This window comes from Chenopodium album, chromosome 13 (genome assembly GCF_948465745.1).
Source record: "Chenopodium album chromosome 13, dcCheAlbu1.1, whole genome shotgun sequence".
Lineage (NCBI taxonomy): Eukaryota > Viridiplantae > Streptophyta > Magnoliopsida > Caryophyllales > Amaranthaceae > Chenopodium > Chenopodium album.
In genome coordinates, this window is record NC_137846.1 from 14,835,455 (window position 1) to 14,850,780 (window position 15,326).

The window sequence follows — 15,326 nt, forward strand, 5'->3', positions numbered from 1 at the left end:
TCCACAATCAGGCTAAAGGTAATCATTGACAAAATTAAAAAAAAAAAATTATAAATTAGGTCTTTTACGTTACGAAAAAAAATAAATTAAAAAGTGTTTTTTGATATTTTTAAAAGGTATTTTCTGACAAATTTTCCAAAAAAAAAAAAAAAAATTAATTTATGCTTTTAATGAAATCTAATAACTTATTCTAATTTAATTAGTTATGTAGCGCATGATTTTATCTAAACTTAAGGGAGGGAAGAATAATGAGTTTTGCTTCCAAATCTCTCATTTGTTGGAGAGATTAATGTCTTACAATTTAAACCCTTCATTTATCACCCCTCCAAGTCTCTTCCTTCCTCATTTGTTATCCAAATAAAAAATTCCCAATCATTATATTTCTCTTCTTTTCCTTTCCCTTCATTTCCTTCAATCCAAATCTATACTAATCTATTCAAAAGCGTTTATAAGAACGTCGATGTGTCATGTAGCCCCTTTTTTATTGTGTCACGTCACATTTCCAACATCCCATGACGTCACTTCATCTCTCAAACAATCTTAACTATCATGCCATGTCACCCAAGAAACCAATATTGGGTAAGGAGATTTGAACCCTTGATTTTTTATAATAAAGATGACTACATAACCATCTAAGCCGATTATCAACTATGTTATTAATATGTAAAAAAATTATATAAATGCAAACCACAAGCTTCAATAAAAAAAAGATACTTAAAAGAACAACTCAATTTTGATTTGATAACGACAATTTTAGTTTTGAAAGCCTTTAATAAAATTTATCGATTGCACGTTTACAATAGTAGCAAACTGGGGCAACGCCCGGGCTGCTCACTAAAGCATTAATGAACGAATAAGAGAGAATAAAGAAAAGGGAAAGAAGGAAAACACAAAGGGGAATTTAAGGGGGTTCATCAAAGGTCACGTGACATGACTGACCGGCCAATGCAAGAATATATGGTCAACTTCTCTTTTCCGCCGGAATAAATAATAAATTTCTCTTTTACGGTAATAGGTGTTAACCTACCATTTTTTTTTATATATAAAAAAAAAAAAAAAAAAAAAAAAGATCAGAGTAAAATTTTAAAAGAAAGATTAATTAACACATCTTTCTTAAAAGATGATTTTTGTACAAAAATTGGAGGTGGTTTTTGAAAAAATTTCCATAACAAAAATAATACGAAGTATATAAAGCCAAAATTTCCTTTGTTTTATTTAGGAATTATTTTTCTTTAACCTTTTGTGAATTATTATCAAACTATTGTAATCCCCCACAAACTTTTCTTTGGCTGTACTCTTACTATTTTTATCTTTTGAATTATGATGTGATACAATAACTTGTCATGTATATATTTTAAAAATTACGCACATATAGTACTAGTAGGAACAATTGCGCCCTTGGATTCTAAGCACTTTTTTAGTGCATTAATTAACAATTAAGGAAAGAGAAGGTATTGCATGCGTACGGACGTACGAACTGCTTGGTGTTGGAGGCTTAGCTGATATATTTTACTCGCTGGCTGATATATTTCATTTGTTGGCTGATATGGTTTTTGTGTTGGCTAATATATTTCTATTGTTGACTGATATTTTTTTTTTCCTTTTGTTGGCTGATATTAGACATAATTTGGCTTATATATTTCTTTAGTTGGCTGATATATTTATTTTGTTAGCTGATATGTATATTTTAATTGTTGGCTTATATGTTTTATTTTGTTAGCTGATATGTTTATTTTGTTGGCTTACCTGTTGCTTTTGTTGGCTGATACACTTCATTTGTTAGTTGATATGTTCCTTCTGTTGGCTGATAAGTACCATTTGTTGGCTGATATACTCCTCTTGTTGGCTTATATGTATCTTTTGTTGGCTAATAGGTTCCTTTTGTTGGCTGATACGTTTTTATTAATGTCTTTAATGTTGAGTTATTGAGTGATACGAAATATCAATTAGCTGATATATTATTTGTATTAGCTAATGTACAAAATATATACAAGTATAAAAAAAATTTATTTCATTCTCTCTCATCTTTCCCACTCTTTCTCTCTCCTGTTAGGTGACAGGCTAAAGTCGTATCACCTAATCAAAAATAATTCCTAAAACCACTAACTAAAATAAATAGGGAAGTAGAGTCGAATCCTCAGGAAACAATGTTCTTTTATTCCTAATAAATTATTATAATCTAAATTATCAAGAAACAAGGAAAAATTGTGAGAATTATACTATGACAATAATAATCAAACTAAGGGAATAAGTAATTTTAAAAGACATAGGGTCATAGATTCACCAATAACTAATACTTTGGGATAAAACATAACAATCAATTATCAATGCATAAATTAAACATATTATAAAGGGCTTTCGCTACGTATTACAATCACAAAATTAATCTATCGGTATTAAATCACATTTCTCGAATCTTGACTTAACCATTTATAAATTAACATGCCTATTGAAACTAAGCCTAAACATCAATCTCATCTCTCGAATCTCGAATCAATATTGCATAACTCATACAATTAAACCTGCGCAAATCTAATTGCATAGCATTATAACAATCAATAGGAAATTAACCCACAACATTAACAATCAACAATAATAAATCATCCCTTTATATTAATCATGGATCCCCAAGAACCCTAGAATTAAACTACTTGCACATAATTAAATCTAAACTAATCAAAGCAATTAAATAAAGCATAACTAAAACAAGATAATAAAGCTAGTAATAAAAGAAACAAAAGCAATAATAATTAAGTTTAAATAGAAGCATTCAACGCAAAACCATTAAGAACGAAATAATCTTAATTCTAAACACAAAACTTAAAAGCTAATAATCAAAGCTTAAAATAAGAAAGAAAAAGAAAGCTGCGTGAACTAATCCTAAAGTCAACTAAGGCCCCATTCTTTAGATCTGCTCTGCTGAAATCTACTCTGCTCTGCTGAAATCTACTCTACTCTACTTCAATCTGCTCTTTTCTACTCTGCCATGCTCTGCTATGCTTAAAAATAATACTTAATATTGAATTATTATAATAATAATAATTAATATTAATAATAATAATTAATATTTAATAATAATTAATATTTAATTATTATAATAATGATAATAATTAAAATTAATAATGATAATAATTAATATTTAATAATAATAATAAATAATTAATATTTAGTAATAATAATAATATTATTAAAAATTAATATTTAATAATAATAATAATAAATAAATAATAATTAATAAATATAATATTAATAATAATAATAATAATTAATATTTAATAATTATAATATTAATAATAATATTTAATATTTAATAATAATAATAATAGTAATAATAATACTTATTATTAATAATATTAATTATTATAATAAAAATTAATATTTAAAGATAATAACTAATATTTAAAGACAATGCTAATTATTAATTTTTAATTATAATAATAAAAATAATAATTAAATAATATTTAATAATAATAATAATAATTATAATAATAATATTTAATGATTGTAATAATAATGCGATGATATTAATAATAATAATAATAATATTTATAATAATAATTACTATTATTATATTATTATTATTATTATTATTAGTAGTAGTAGTAGTAGTAGTAGTAGTAGTAATAATAATAATAATGAAATCTGCTCTGCTTTGCTCGACTCGGCTCTGCTGAAATTTGCTCCGCTATGCCTAAAAACTTAAAAGAACAGGGCCTAATTCTAAAAAAATCAATTACAGTTGTTATCATAAAACTATCCTAAAAGCTCTGTAAAAGAAAACAAAAATAATCTAAAAAGTTGACCTCCTCTATACTACGTGCTACTACTCCTATTTATAAGCACTTCACCAACACAACAAATCAAGTGGGCCTAAAAACGAGCCCGCTGTAATGATGAAGCGAAACAGCTCTCAACAACAAGCTCGCCCGACCGGGCCCGGTCAGTAGATAGGCCCAACAGCTCCAATTTTCTTTGGAATTGGGCTTCTTTTGCTTTGGGTCCAAAATCCTTAACTAGCTTGCTCATTACTTGGTCCGGAATATTAATTTGGGCCTCTTCACAAATTGAGCATCTATTCACCGAACCAAATTGCTTTAACTCGGTCTTGAGCTTCAAATATACGGTCACAAAATACGATCTAACTCTAATGCTTCATAGTGGTTAATAAGCTCGAGAATTATCATAAACATACAAATTCCTGCAAAATAATATCAACTCTACAAAAACACTGAAAACGCATATTAGTAATAAAAATAGCTCCGCAAAACTCAAATAAGCACAAATATGACCGTGGGACGGGGAATAAAAATATATATAGAATAGACTCATCATTAGGAGATTCACAAAACATATCAGCCAAGACTTCAAGAGCCCAAGATTTCTTTCTCTCTCTTCTAATAATCCTTTCACCACCAACACAACCACCATGGCACCACCACACTCTCTCTCCTTCCTGCCGTAGCCCCCACCCACCACCGCACTCTTTATCCATCCTACCGCAGCCCCTACCCACCACCAACACAACCAAGCACCAGCGGCACCACCACTCTTTGTTCATCTTGCCGCAGCCACGCCGGAGTCCAGCCCAACAAAGCAAACCAGAAGCACCAACTTTGGATTGTCGAAATTGAAGTGAAATCACTAAGAGAAATGCTTAATTGCTTGAATCTCGAAGATATTCGATGCCGAATTTCATTGGAATTAATGATGGATCCTGTTAATATATCCATATGATCGAGCATCAATTAAAAAATGGTTGAATTTAGGGCATTTACTCTGTCCCAAGACAGGGGAAAGGCTGGAAAGTACAGAAGCTGAGGAAAGAGAAAGAGAAGGCAGGAAAAAAAGGATAGAGAAAGAGAAGACAATATAGTACGGGACGCACGAACAATTGGGTGTGGGTGGACACACCCAATAGTTTGCGTTAAGGGAAAAGAAAAAGTCCAAGCATGAAATTGAATGGACAATTATGACACTTATCTACGAGTATGCCATTTTTTTTAAGAAGGGGGCTCATTTAGGGGGGGAGATAAGGAAAATCCCTTAAATAAGTTCCATGAGACTTGATCCCTAGACCTCAGGGATAGGAGGTAGGAACGATGCCACTACTCCATCACCTCAACCTCATCTACAAGTATGCCATTGGTGCATACAATTATGTATAGATCTATTATCCTTCGTATTTTAGAAATTTCCCCTTAGTATCATATGGATGATAAAAGTAATAAGATATTTGCTAATGGGTTTCGAACCTTAGACTTTCAAGTAATTGTCACATGTAATTATCAATAAGCCAATATTTTAGATTTACTTAAATATTACAACATACTTCGTATTTGTAACTACTGCACGGCTACATCTCTGTGCTTTTAGTAAACATTTGGACTATATAACTATTCCCACATCTCTTGTATATTATACAGAATTTATAAGAAAAAATATAGTTGTATTGAGTCTTGTTAGGTTCGTTCCTTAAAACCAAACTAATGCATATTAATATTTAAAGTTTTGCGCTAACAAGCAAGAAAATCCAAAAGATACAATACGAAAAACGAAAGAAATAAATAATTAGATAGAATGAGTCCCTTTAGAGTTTGGAAGTTGCCTGCTATATGCCATGCCTGTAATTAATAAACTCTCCTATCATCCTGTTTGAGTGTTTGACGATGTAGCTAACTCATCGTAGTGAACCTAGATAAATCCGTGTCCTACAGTGAAAGATAAAGTAAGAAACTTTCATTTTATAAGCCAAGTTCGAGTTCTTATATCCAATTGGTTTGAAGATAAAACATTTCTTAAGGCTTTTGAGTGAGCTTATATCCATTGTGTCTCTTAGACTCCTTTTTAACTATTATATATGTAGTAACAACATAAAATCCAACTTATCTTTCCTAATATACACATTACCTTTTTTTTTTTTTTTTTTTTTTGTACATTTAATATTCAAACTTTGACCGCATTTAATTATGACTTTTACATCATTTATTTATAACTTTGACCACATGTATTAAACTATTGAATACCAATAAGGCAAAAGCTAACGAACGCCTCGAGAGCGTTGGATAAGCTAGTTAAAAGTAGAAGAATTAAATTAAAAATTAATATTAATTACACCGATCGATGCGGTGATTTTGTCATGTTTTTCTAAATTAATACCACTTTAGGTAATATTTTAAATGTTTATCCAACACCCCGGGAGCATTCGTTACCAAGATCCTACAAATAATGTTTACAAAAATATGTCATTATCTTAATGAAGTATACATACTAATACACATTGAAAAAATTGAAAGCAATGCATCTATTGTAAAACGAAAGTGCCTTTATACCAAAAACAAGAAAAAATAAAATTATAAAAAACAAGATCATATTGAGAAAATACAAGTTTATCGTCGATAAACACTTAAGGTTCATTTGACATTAGTGTGATTTTTTGTTTTTTAGTTTTCATAACCATATGATATATGTCATAAAATGAATAAAAAATTATTCAAATTTATTAAACTCATGGTAATTTTGAAAATTAACAACAGAAAAGTAAAAACACCCAAAATTTTAATTAAATGCGGATACCATTAATGTTGATTTTATTTACGAAAATATCATATTAACTTAGATATTTTATTATTTTATTTACAAAAATGTCATTAATTTTTTTTTATCGTGTTAAACTAAGATCCCTCATATATATTTATATTTATATTTTATAATAATAGAAAAAATTTGGTTCCTAAAATGAAGGAAAGAAAAAACAGAGTAGCGCGAGACACCTCCACCAAAACTCAAAAATATAAACTCACTATTCTCTCTACACTTCTCTTTCTATACTTCACCCCCACAAGAATCGCTCTCCTTCTTCTCTCCTTTCTCTCTCCTCTTTCTTCTTCCTTTCTCTTTTTTTTTTCTTCTACATTTCCCCCTGCAATTTATACCCAATTCCCAAAATCCTGTAAGTTTTTCTCCTCTTTTTTTTGCATATTTTTTCTGGGTTTTTCTCCTACTTTACTGCTTCTTGTTTACTTCTTTTTGTGGCGGGAACAATTTGTTCACAATGTTTTTATTTTTTTTGTGTTATTATGTTATAGATTACATATTGGGTTAATGTTGTATTGTGATTTTGAATTTGTTTGTACAATTTATGTGTTGTATGCATGAAAGTATTGGAGTTTTGTTTCGTTTTTTTGTTTCAATTGTTTGTGATTTTGTTTGGGTTAGTTCATGTTTTAGGGTTTTGAATAGATGATCGCTGCTTGTTTGTGTTGCATTGCTGTTGCATAATGCCCAATTTCTGCCTCTGATTGCTGAATATGTTAATGGGTATTGCATGATTTGTACCGTTTGTGGTTAATTTTGCTGGGTTCTTGTTGATTTTGTGAGGTACGCTTAGGGTTTTTGACTTTTTGTTTTGCATGTAATGATACATTGCTTATTCGGGTTCGTTTTGATTCTGGGTTTTGACTGTTTTTGCGGTGTAACTTAGAAATATTGAGCTGACCATTGATTGTCAGTGGGATAGTTGTAAATTTATCAATTTTTTTGGTTGTTCTGAAGGCATGCTAGGGTTTGCGTTTCGCCTCCATTGACACATTGCTCGCGGGTGGGTGTGTCAAAGTGCTGGGCATCAATTGCTGACTTTTTGATTGAGTTGGACAATGCCGCTGCTCAAGAGGAAGCCATTCTCATTGTTAGAACCCCCCAGTGATTTACAGCCTCGAGAGCTTGTCTTTCAAATTCGATTTACCAAAGAGATCTTTCGAGATTATCAGTATCCTCACATATGACTTTAAATTGAGTAAATGGTTTATGTATTGCTTTTTTTTATGTATTTGATCCCCCCTTCTCTCTTTGGATTCCTTGATTCTAAATAGAGAATACTTGAAGCGGATAAATCTGTATCGCCAAAGAATATGGACATGTAAAGTAACTGGAAAGTCTAATTTTACATTTGAGGAGGCTTTGGTCTCAGAGCAGCGTGCATCAGAGAAGGTTCAGCAGTTTCCTGAAGAGTTTATTGTTCCTACACTGCGAACTATTCAATATAGTAAGAGCTGCTACTTACATTTGTTTATTACACTGCAAACTATTCAATATAGTAAGAGCTGCTACTTACGTTATTTTATTAGTTACTTCCTTTAGCTGTGCTAAATTGATTTCTGCTGATATATTTGCATATGCAAATATCATAAGCCATTGTTTTTGTAGTGCCTAAGATTTGGCGAAGGAATCAGAAACTGCAGGCATATCCTTGAACTAATTGTTTATGGAGTTGCCTGACTTGCCTCTGCTTGTTCTGCCCTGTAATTTCTGTCTTTTTCAACCTATCCTTCAGTTTACTTGTTCTTTCTTTATGAAATTGTTTCTTGCAATGTTTAAATGGCAGGGTGCAGATTGATCCCCCCCCCCCCCTAATATATATTAATGATATTGTCTTCCAATCCTGGACCAAGTACTTGGCTAAGGCCTAGCTGAAATTGCAACCCTTGTTTGTGGCTTGGGTTGGCTGGGCTAGTCTTACCTACCTAGATATTTAAATTAGCGTATACTACAGTAGTACTTTAGAAGGATGTATTACTCCATATACCCAAAGGATGAGGTCTTGAACAGGTTTTAAAGAGGATTTACTACTGTACTCATCCTATATAATCACTGTCCTGGAGAATAGGTTCTGGACAATCTTTGAATCTAGTTAAGTGATTCAATGTGCTCAAAAGGCTCTCTTTTTCCTTGCTGCTGGAGCTGTTAAAGTAAGCTCAGTACAAGCATTGACCTCTTGACTTTCTGAGTTATGCTTGTTAAGACTTTGTCTAAGATGAGGAGATAAATCAGATAATGGAGTGGTGACTATTTTGAGATCTGGGATATATATATGTGTTCATTTCTCTCAAGCAGCTTGGCTTTGATTTTGTTGTGGGTATATGAGTCACAAACTGTGGAAACTAACTCCAGATGAACTGTTTCAGTGACCCTCCCAAGTTCTTTCTTCTTTTCTCATATTATATAGGATGGCTTGGGTCAAGCACATGTATGACTAGCTGCATTCAATTCCTATGGGGAGGATATATTTGAATAGTAACATGACGATCTGATCATCAATGAGAAATCAGAGGCAATTCACGCTGCTATGTTCTTCTCGACTTTATTTTGCTGAGTTCTACTTAATATTGTTGAACTTAACTTATTTTTGCTGATTTTACTCTATAAAATTGAGGAGAACATAGTCTCTCTTAGTCATTTATCGATTAGACTTGTATCATGATTGCTGATATTCATGCAATTAACATTTTCTTTCTGACACTTTCTTTCATAGACATCAATAAGAATTTTTTTACTAACTCCCATTTCATATATGATATCTCTTCTCCATTGCCTAAGCAAGACTTGGTTCATATAGTGAAATAGAGAAATCATAGCCTTCCATAGGAAAGATCTGCAATGGAACTTTATTGATTTAAGTTATGAAGAAGAAAATCGAATTGGGTTTAAGTCATCAATGGAACAAAATCTTATCAGGTTTTTTAGTTCAGTGGCTAGGATGTTGGCTGGAAAAATAGACTTTATTATAGTTACTCCAATATGATCTGGAGTGTCATTAGATTAAGTTTACAGATATTGGATGAACAGAGACATGTATTGTTTTCCGACTATCCCTTAGGGTAGAGGCTAAGGGGATATCACATTTAGTGACAACTTAGAATTCATGTAGAAAATTTGTGGAAAGATAGATACAATGGCCTGGAAAGTTTGTTTATTTGACAGGCTACAACATATACAGAGGGTCTCTCCTACAGTTCTTGTTCTAGCTCACCTGAAGGTGTGATCTATAGAGAATTTGTGAGGTCATGCTAGTGCTGGTTTGCTTGCAAATTTGTTAGCTTCAGCTTCTATAGGAGCATCTTGTTGTTGGTGACTTTCTGAAGTGCTTCATGCGCAAGGTACTAGTTGTGGATGTGTTTCTTTATATTATCATCTTTTGTTGAACTAAAGAGTCTCTCCTAAAGGAAGAGATTGATTGTAACACCTCTATATTGAACATTATTCAGGTGTCTTGGCCTATGTAGAATGTCTGGGCATCTGTTGTTATGTCAATTTTCTGTAATATTTTCTTTTCATTTTCAATATGCAACCTTTTTGTTGATACACGTAGTTAGCTATGGACGCAGGGTCTTTAAGGGCATATTTTTTTTATTATTCGTAAGGGGTGAAGGAGGGAGATTTTTGTCGATGACTACACGGAATCACTTTTGGTTCATGTAGCCGACCCCATTTATGGGATTAGGCTTTGATTGATTGATTGATTCTTACCTCTCCCTACTTCAATTCTTTCATGCTTCTGAGTTGTATCATGTTGGGTTACTTGTGTTTTCCTGATAAAGCCACTTTGTTTATTAGATGTGCTTCTTTTTCTTGTCATAATAACATTAAGTCCTTGTGATTTTGTCCTGCTATACTCCGGAAAAAACCAAGTCAGGGGGAGAAAGCTTAAGAATCATTCATGTACTTTTGCGTAATAGCTGAAAAGATTTCACTCAGCAGCTGCTTGGAATCTTGGATGCTAATATGTGTGCTTACTGCAATGAGGTCATTGCATTGAATCATTGATATCCCCTGGGGCTTCCCCCCACCCCCCTCTTTTTTTTTTTTTTTTTTTTTTCTCTTTTTTCATGACTGACATTCTTGAAAAACTCAAATTACTTGATGGTGTTCTACTGTTCTATTTACAGAGTGTTATGCTACTTGAATTATTTTTTTCCCAAAGATACTAGTAATAATGAAATTTGAAATGGGTTGAATATAGCCTGTTATGACTTATGAGTTTCATCTCTCCAATTGCAATTTACCATGAGCCTGAAATTGTCTGTTGTCTTTCCTTTTGGTTGGGGACATTGTATTAATCAATACCCTGAGATGAATATGCATTGTAGAACAATACAAAGCAGTGAGTGTGTGGTGTCTTCCCTAGATTGGAAAGGAATAAGGTCTTGAGGCATGATATTGCTGTTGAGTTGTTTTTTACAGCATAGTTTATTTGCTCTTCCCAGCTACAAGTTCTTGAAACTCTGCTGTTATACATGCTCAAGTAGTTATTCTTCTTCATCGCAGGTATGCTTCCGCTAAGCGATTTGGTCCGTAAAATCAAAGCAGAGCTGCAAGAAAGCCTGGTTGAGGGTGCAAAGTTGCAAGGGAAGAAGGATGGTTGTGTACATTCATGCAAGATAATCAAAGTTTTAGATGAGGAAGCAGGCAAAGGTCATTGTTATGAGGTGGCATGGCTTGATAACGATGACAAAATAAGTGGAACTGCTGTGGTAGGTGAAGAAGACTTTGTTCGTAAAAAACTTCCATTTGGGCGAGAGGTTCTAAAATCTTATATTAGGGAGTCTACATATCGGAGTCTTCCTTGGGTAATTCACAATAATTTGGCATCAAATTATGGAATTCCTACTGATACACCTGAAGAATTAAAAGGCAAAATTTCTTTTTTGAATGGGTGTGTGATCAAGAACAAGAAGAGAAAGACAAGTAAGGTAAGAGAGAGTAACAACAGGCAACCCTCCCCACACACCCATCCTCCCTTTTCCTTGGATGTCTTTTGTTTGATTTTGAGTTGTAAATGAACTTTTGTTTTCTTTGAAAATGATTAGGAACCCCAAGAAGGAAACGCTGGGAAACATAAAAGGAGCAAGGTACAAACAGAGAATGGATCACTCGGTGACAATGATCTGGAGAATGGTGGGTAACAGTGGATATATAGCCATATTATTCTTGTGGTACTTGGTTGCTCCATTAGGATTTTTCATTTATTTTGTGGTTTGGTGCTGTTATAAATTTTAGGTAGATGGATACATCTAATAAAGACACTTCGTGCTTCACTTATGTTTTTCACTATTCGTGCTGAATATATCATTGTTTAGAAGTTGTTAACTATATCAATTGTCATCACTGAATATACAGGGGATGAATCCATCAAATATCCAATTGATGACCAGCTTGTGCAGCCTGGTGCTGATGATCCAATTTTCACTGATCGTCCTACCCCATCGAGAGACTTCAGCATACAAATGGATTCTGTTGGAGACCTTTTATTAGTTTGGGATTTTTGCTCCGCTTTTAGTAGGCTGCTCTACTTGTGGCCATTCTCTTTTGAAGATTTTGAAAAGGCAATATGCCACAAAGACAGCAATCTTACTCTTATTGTGGAAACCCATGCAAGTCTTCTTCGCTTGCTCATGAATGACGAAGGACTATATTATATAGTGACCCAGCGTAAGAAGCGTAAACCAAAGGTCAAACATTAATCCTGCTCCTCTTAAAATCTTCTTTCCTCTATAATTGGCATATTGCCTTTTTATCCATATCGTGTAATTTGCATTTCAGGGTTATCAAGTTTTGTTACTCATCATTTTTTTATTTTAATTTTTTTCAGATTACTCTAATTACATGGACAGAATATTTGTGTGATTTTCTTGAAATGATTGACATTTCTGAATTAACCACTCATATACCAACCATAAAGCGTGGCCATTATGGGCTGCTAGAGCCTCCTATCAAATTGAGAATCTTGAAGGAATTGGTTGACCAAGCCATTGCCACTGATCTAGTGAGGGCAAAGATAGATGAGCGGCTCGAAGAACGACAGACACTTGCTGCTTCGAAAAGAGGGGAAGCATTAGAGGAAGGTAAGAAGAAGAGGGAGGCAAAAGAACGTCTAAAGGCTGTTTCTGAAGCCAATGGCATTGTGCTGGAGCAAAATTCAGGTACTGTTGAAGAAGTTTCATGTGTAGCAGGGAGTAATGGTGCTGGTTTAGAAAATGGACATATCGCTGAATTGTCTTCTGAGCAGAAAGATGTATCTCAGAATGGGTATGTCCCTTCTCTCTTGTCAATGAAACATTCATTTAAAACTGGATATATGTGCTTTGACATCTTCTGGGTTTATTGTAGTGAGAGCGACCATAAAAACGGCGGACTGAGGGAAAAAACAAAGAAGCTATTGGAAGATCTGGAGAAGAGCAAAGACGAAAGGGTTTGTGTTTTTCTATGTTTCTTTTTCTTTAAAAGTTTGTAGTGGGCTGAGATGGGCCTGCTCTATCGGCTCTCCCCTATCACATGTTCCATATGAAAATTGAACTCCCACTACTGGGACCAGTGATAATAGTCTAAATTGCGATCTGTGTGCTTTGTTCTGTATCTGTGTGGTGTTTGTGGTTGTCACTGTATGTTTAATATGAATACATGGAAAACCGGATTATATGTGCTAGAGTTATTTTTTTTATTTTTTATTTTATTTTTTTTCCCGGGGAGAGAGGGGGGGGGGGGGGGGTTGTTACACTTAACTGATAATGTTTTTATGCTTTTACATCAGAAAGATTTTCTTGAAAAGGAAATGGAGAAACGAGTTATTCGGACCAACTCCTTGGGCAAAGATAGAGATTATAACAGATATTGGTTTTTCCGGCGTGATGGGCGAGTATTTGTTGAGAGTTCTGACTCAAAGCAGTGGGGCTACTATTGCAGTAAAGAAGAGGTAATTTCAGTTTCTTACTGCATCCAAGAGTTTAAATGTCCCAATCAAACATTACTGTGAAACTCCTAATGAATTTGTTGACTTTTTCTCTGTTCCTATAACTTGGAGACACAGTTTGTGTTATTCATATGTTTGAAATACTATCTCCTTTTCATAATTGGAGTACAAGACATGCTTTTTTAAGGTTGAACTTTGACTAATAATAACTCTCAAATATATGTTGGTAAAAGTTATAAAAACTGTATCCTTGAATTTTTTGCAATGAATACACTTCCATGTTATTATCTTTCGAGAGAAATTAAGAGTCAAAATTGATCTTGAAAAACAGGGGTGCCATGAAATTATGAAATGGAGGAGTTTCTGTTTAGTGGGTATAAGAGAGAGCAAGCATGGCTTACCTTCTCAGCGTTATCTATGGATATTATTTTGGAACATCAAACTTAATCAATGTATTAAATTTCCAAGTATGCATTTATCTAAGAGGAATGTGTTGCAAAGTTTGAGGAGTTTGCTGTTAGTCTATGTTCTACTGATATGTTTTTATGTTAATCCACAGCTTGATGCATTGATGGGTTCCTTGAATCCAAAGGGGGAGAGAGAAAGGGCTCTCAAAAAGCAGCTTGACAAGTATTATTCTAGAATAAGGTGAGTGATAAGTGATATCCATACAATCGTAATTGATCGACCTTTTCATGTGCTGTCCCCAAGCAGATGGTAAACCTGCTTCGTTTATGTAGTCACATCACATGCTAGCTATATTTAAGTCACTGTTGTGTCCTTGGTCTGGTTCTTGTCCAAATTTCTATACTTTTATCTAACAAATTTTCTTGCAGTAAGGAATTGCAGAAGAGATCCAAAGACATTGCCCGGAGAACTGCAATTGAAGATGCAATTCTTAGAAGGTCCACTAGGGTGAGAGCTCCTCCCAAGGATAATCCTTCTTTGGCATTCCTTCAGTATTCCAATAAGTGGAAAGTTTTGATGGGATAGAGTTAGGGCGTGTACTATGTATACGTTTAAGCTAAACCCTCCTACCTAATTCAATAGATCACCCAGTGCTGCTTCTAATTTTGCACTGTTACGGATATGTAAAATTTGTTGATTCGGATTACGGTGCTTCGTAGTTAATTTCATTGGAGGAAATATAATCAAGTTAGAGCTTAGGACTTAGAGACCTCCCTATTTTTGAAAGACCCGCAAGGGTAGGTTCCGTGGGTATAGTAGTAGACTTCCTACCATGAGAGCATCAATTTTTGTAATTGACTACGCCCATGATTCTTAATTAGAATTGACAATTATAGTGCATGTCAAATGTTCATAGCTGTAATTTTATTTGGTGCGCAATCTTTTGTACTTGGTATTGATATAAAAGGCACTTGACTAATAAATAAACAAAATTCAGGACAAAACAGAAGAAATTTAAGATTTCATTTTCTCATGGGGAGATGTTGCTAAAAGATGATTGAATCACGAGTATAAATTTGTAAATTTTGATAGCTTGACAATAGTCTGGCTTTTTAACTGTCCCATAATAATCACAACTTAATTGTACACGTATCTTTTGGGCAAGAAAGGACTTGCAATATAGCATTGTTAAAGGCGAGAATCTTCTTGTTGATGGTAAAGTTAAGTTGCTATTGTTGATGCTCTAGATTTGGTTGTAGCTGGAAGGGGCGCAAAATTCTGATGGGTTTGAAGAGCATCAAATTCTTCGGTGCCCATAATTCTGATGGGTTTGAAGAGCATCAAATTCTTCGGTGCCCATCGAGGATGGGTTGTTCGTCAATCCAATTCTCTGTCA

At 33.5% G+C, this 15,326-nt stretch overlaps 1 protein-coding gene across 2 annotated transcripts; it reads left to right on the plus strand.

Moving 5' to 3' along the window:
• Nucleotides 1-6,799: 6,799 nt before the first annotated feature.
• Nucleotides 6,800-14,873, plus strand: LOC145576383 (uncharacterized). Of its 2 annotated transcripts, XM_081634153.1 has the most exons (11): nucleotides 6,800-6,949; nucleotides 7,552-7,765; nucleotides 7,869-8,041; nucleotides 11,101-11,525; nucleotides 11,643-11,730; nucleotides 11,953-12,284; nucleotides 12,425-12,861; nucleotides 12,943-13,024; nucleotides 13,364-13,525; nucleotides 14,082-14,170; nucleotides 14,359-14,873. In XM_081634153.1, the coding sequence occupies exons 2-11, from the start codon at nucleotides 7,653-7,655 to the stop codon at nucleotides 14,513-14,515; spliced, it is 2,058 nt and encodes a 685-aa protein (XP_081490279.1). In that variant the 5' UTR covers nucleotides 6,800-6,949; nucleotides 7,552-7,652; the 3' UTR covers nucleotides 14,516-14,873. The 2 variants fall into 2 exon arrangements, with proteins under 2 accessions (XP_081490279.1, XP_081490280.1); XM_081634154.1 differs by lacking the exons at nucleotides 6,800-6,949; nucleotides 7,552-7,765; nucleotides 7,869-8,041 and adding an exon at nucleotides 9,780-9,932.
• Nucleotides 14,874-15,326: the final 453 nt, after the last annotated feature.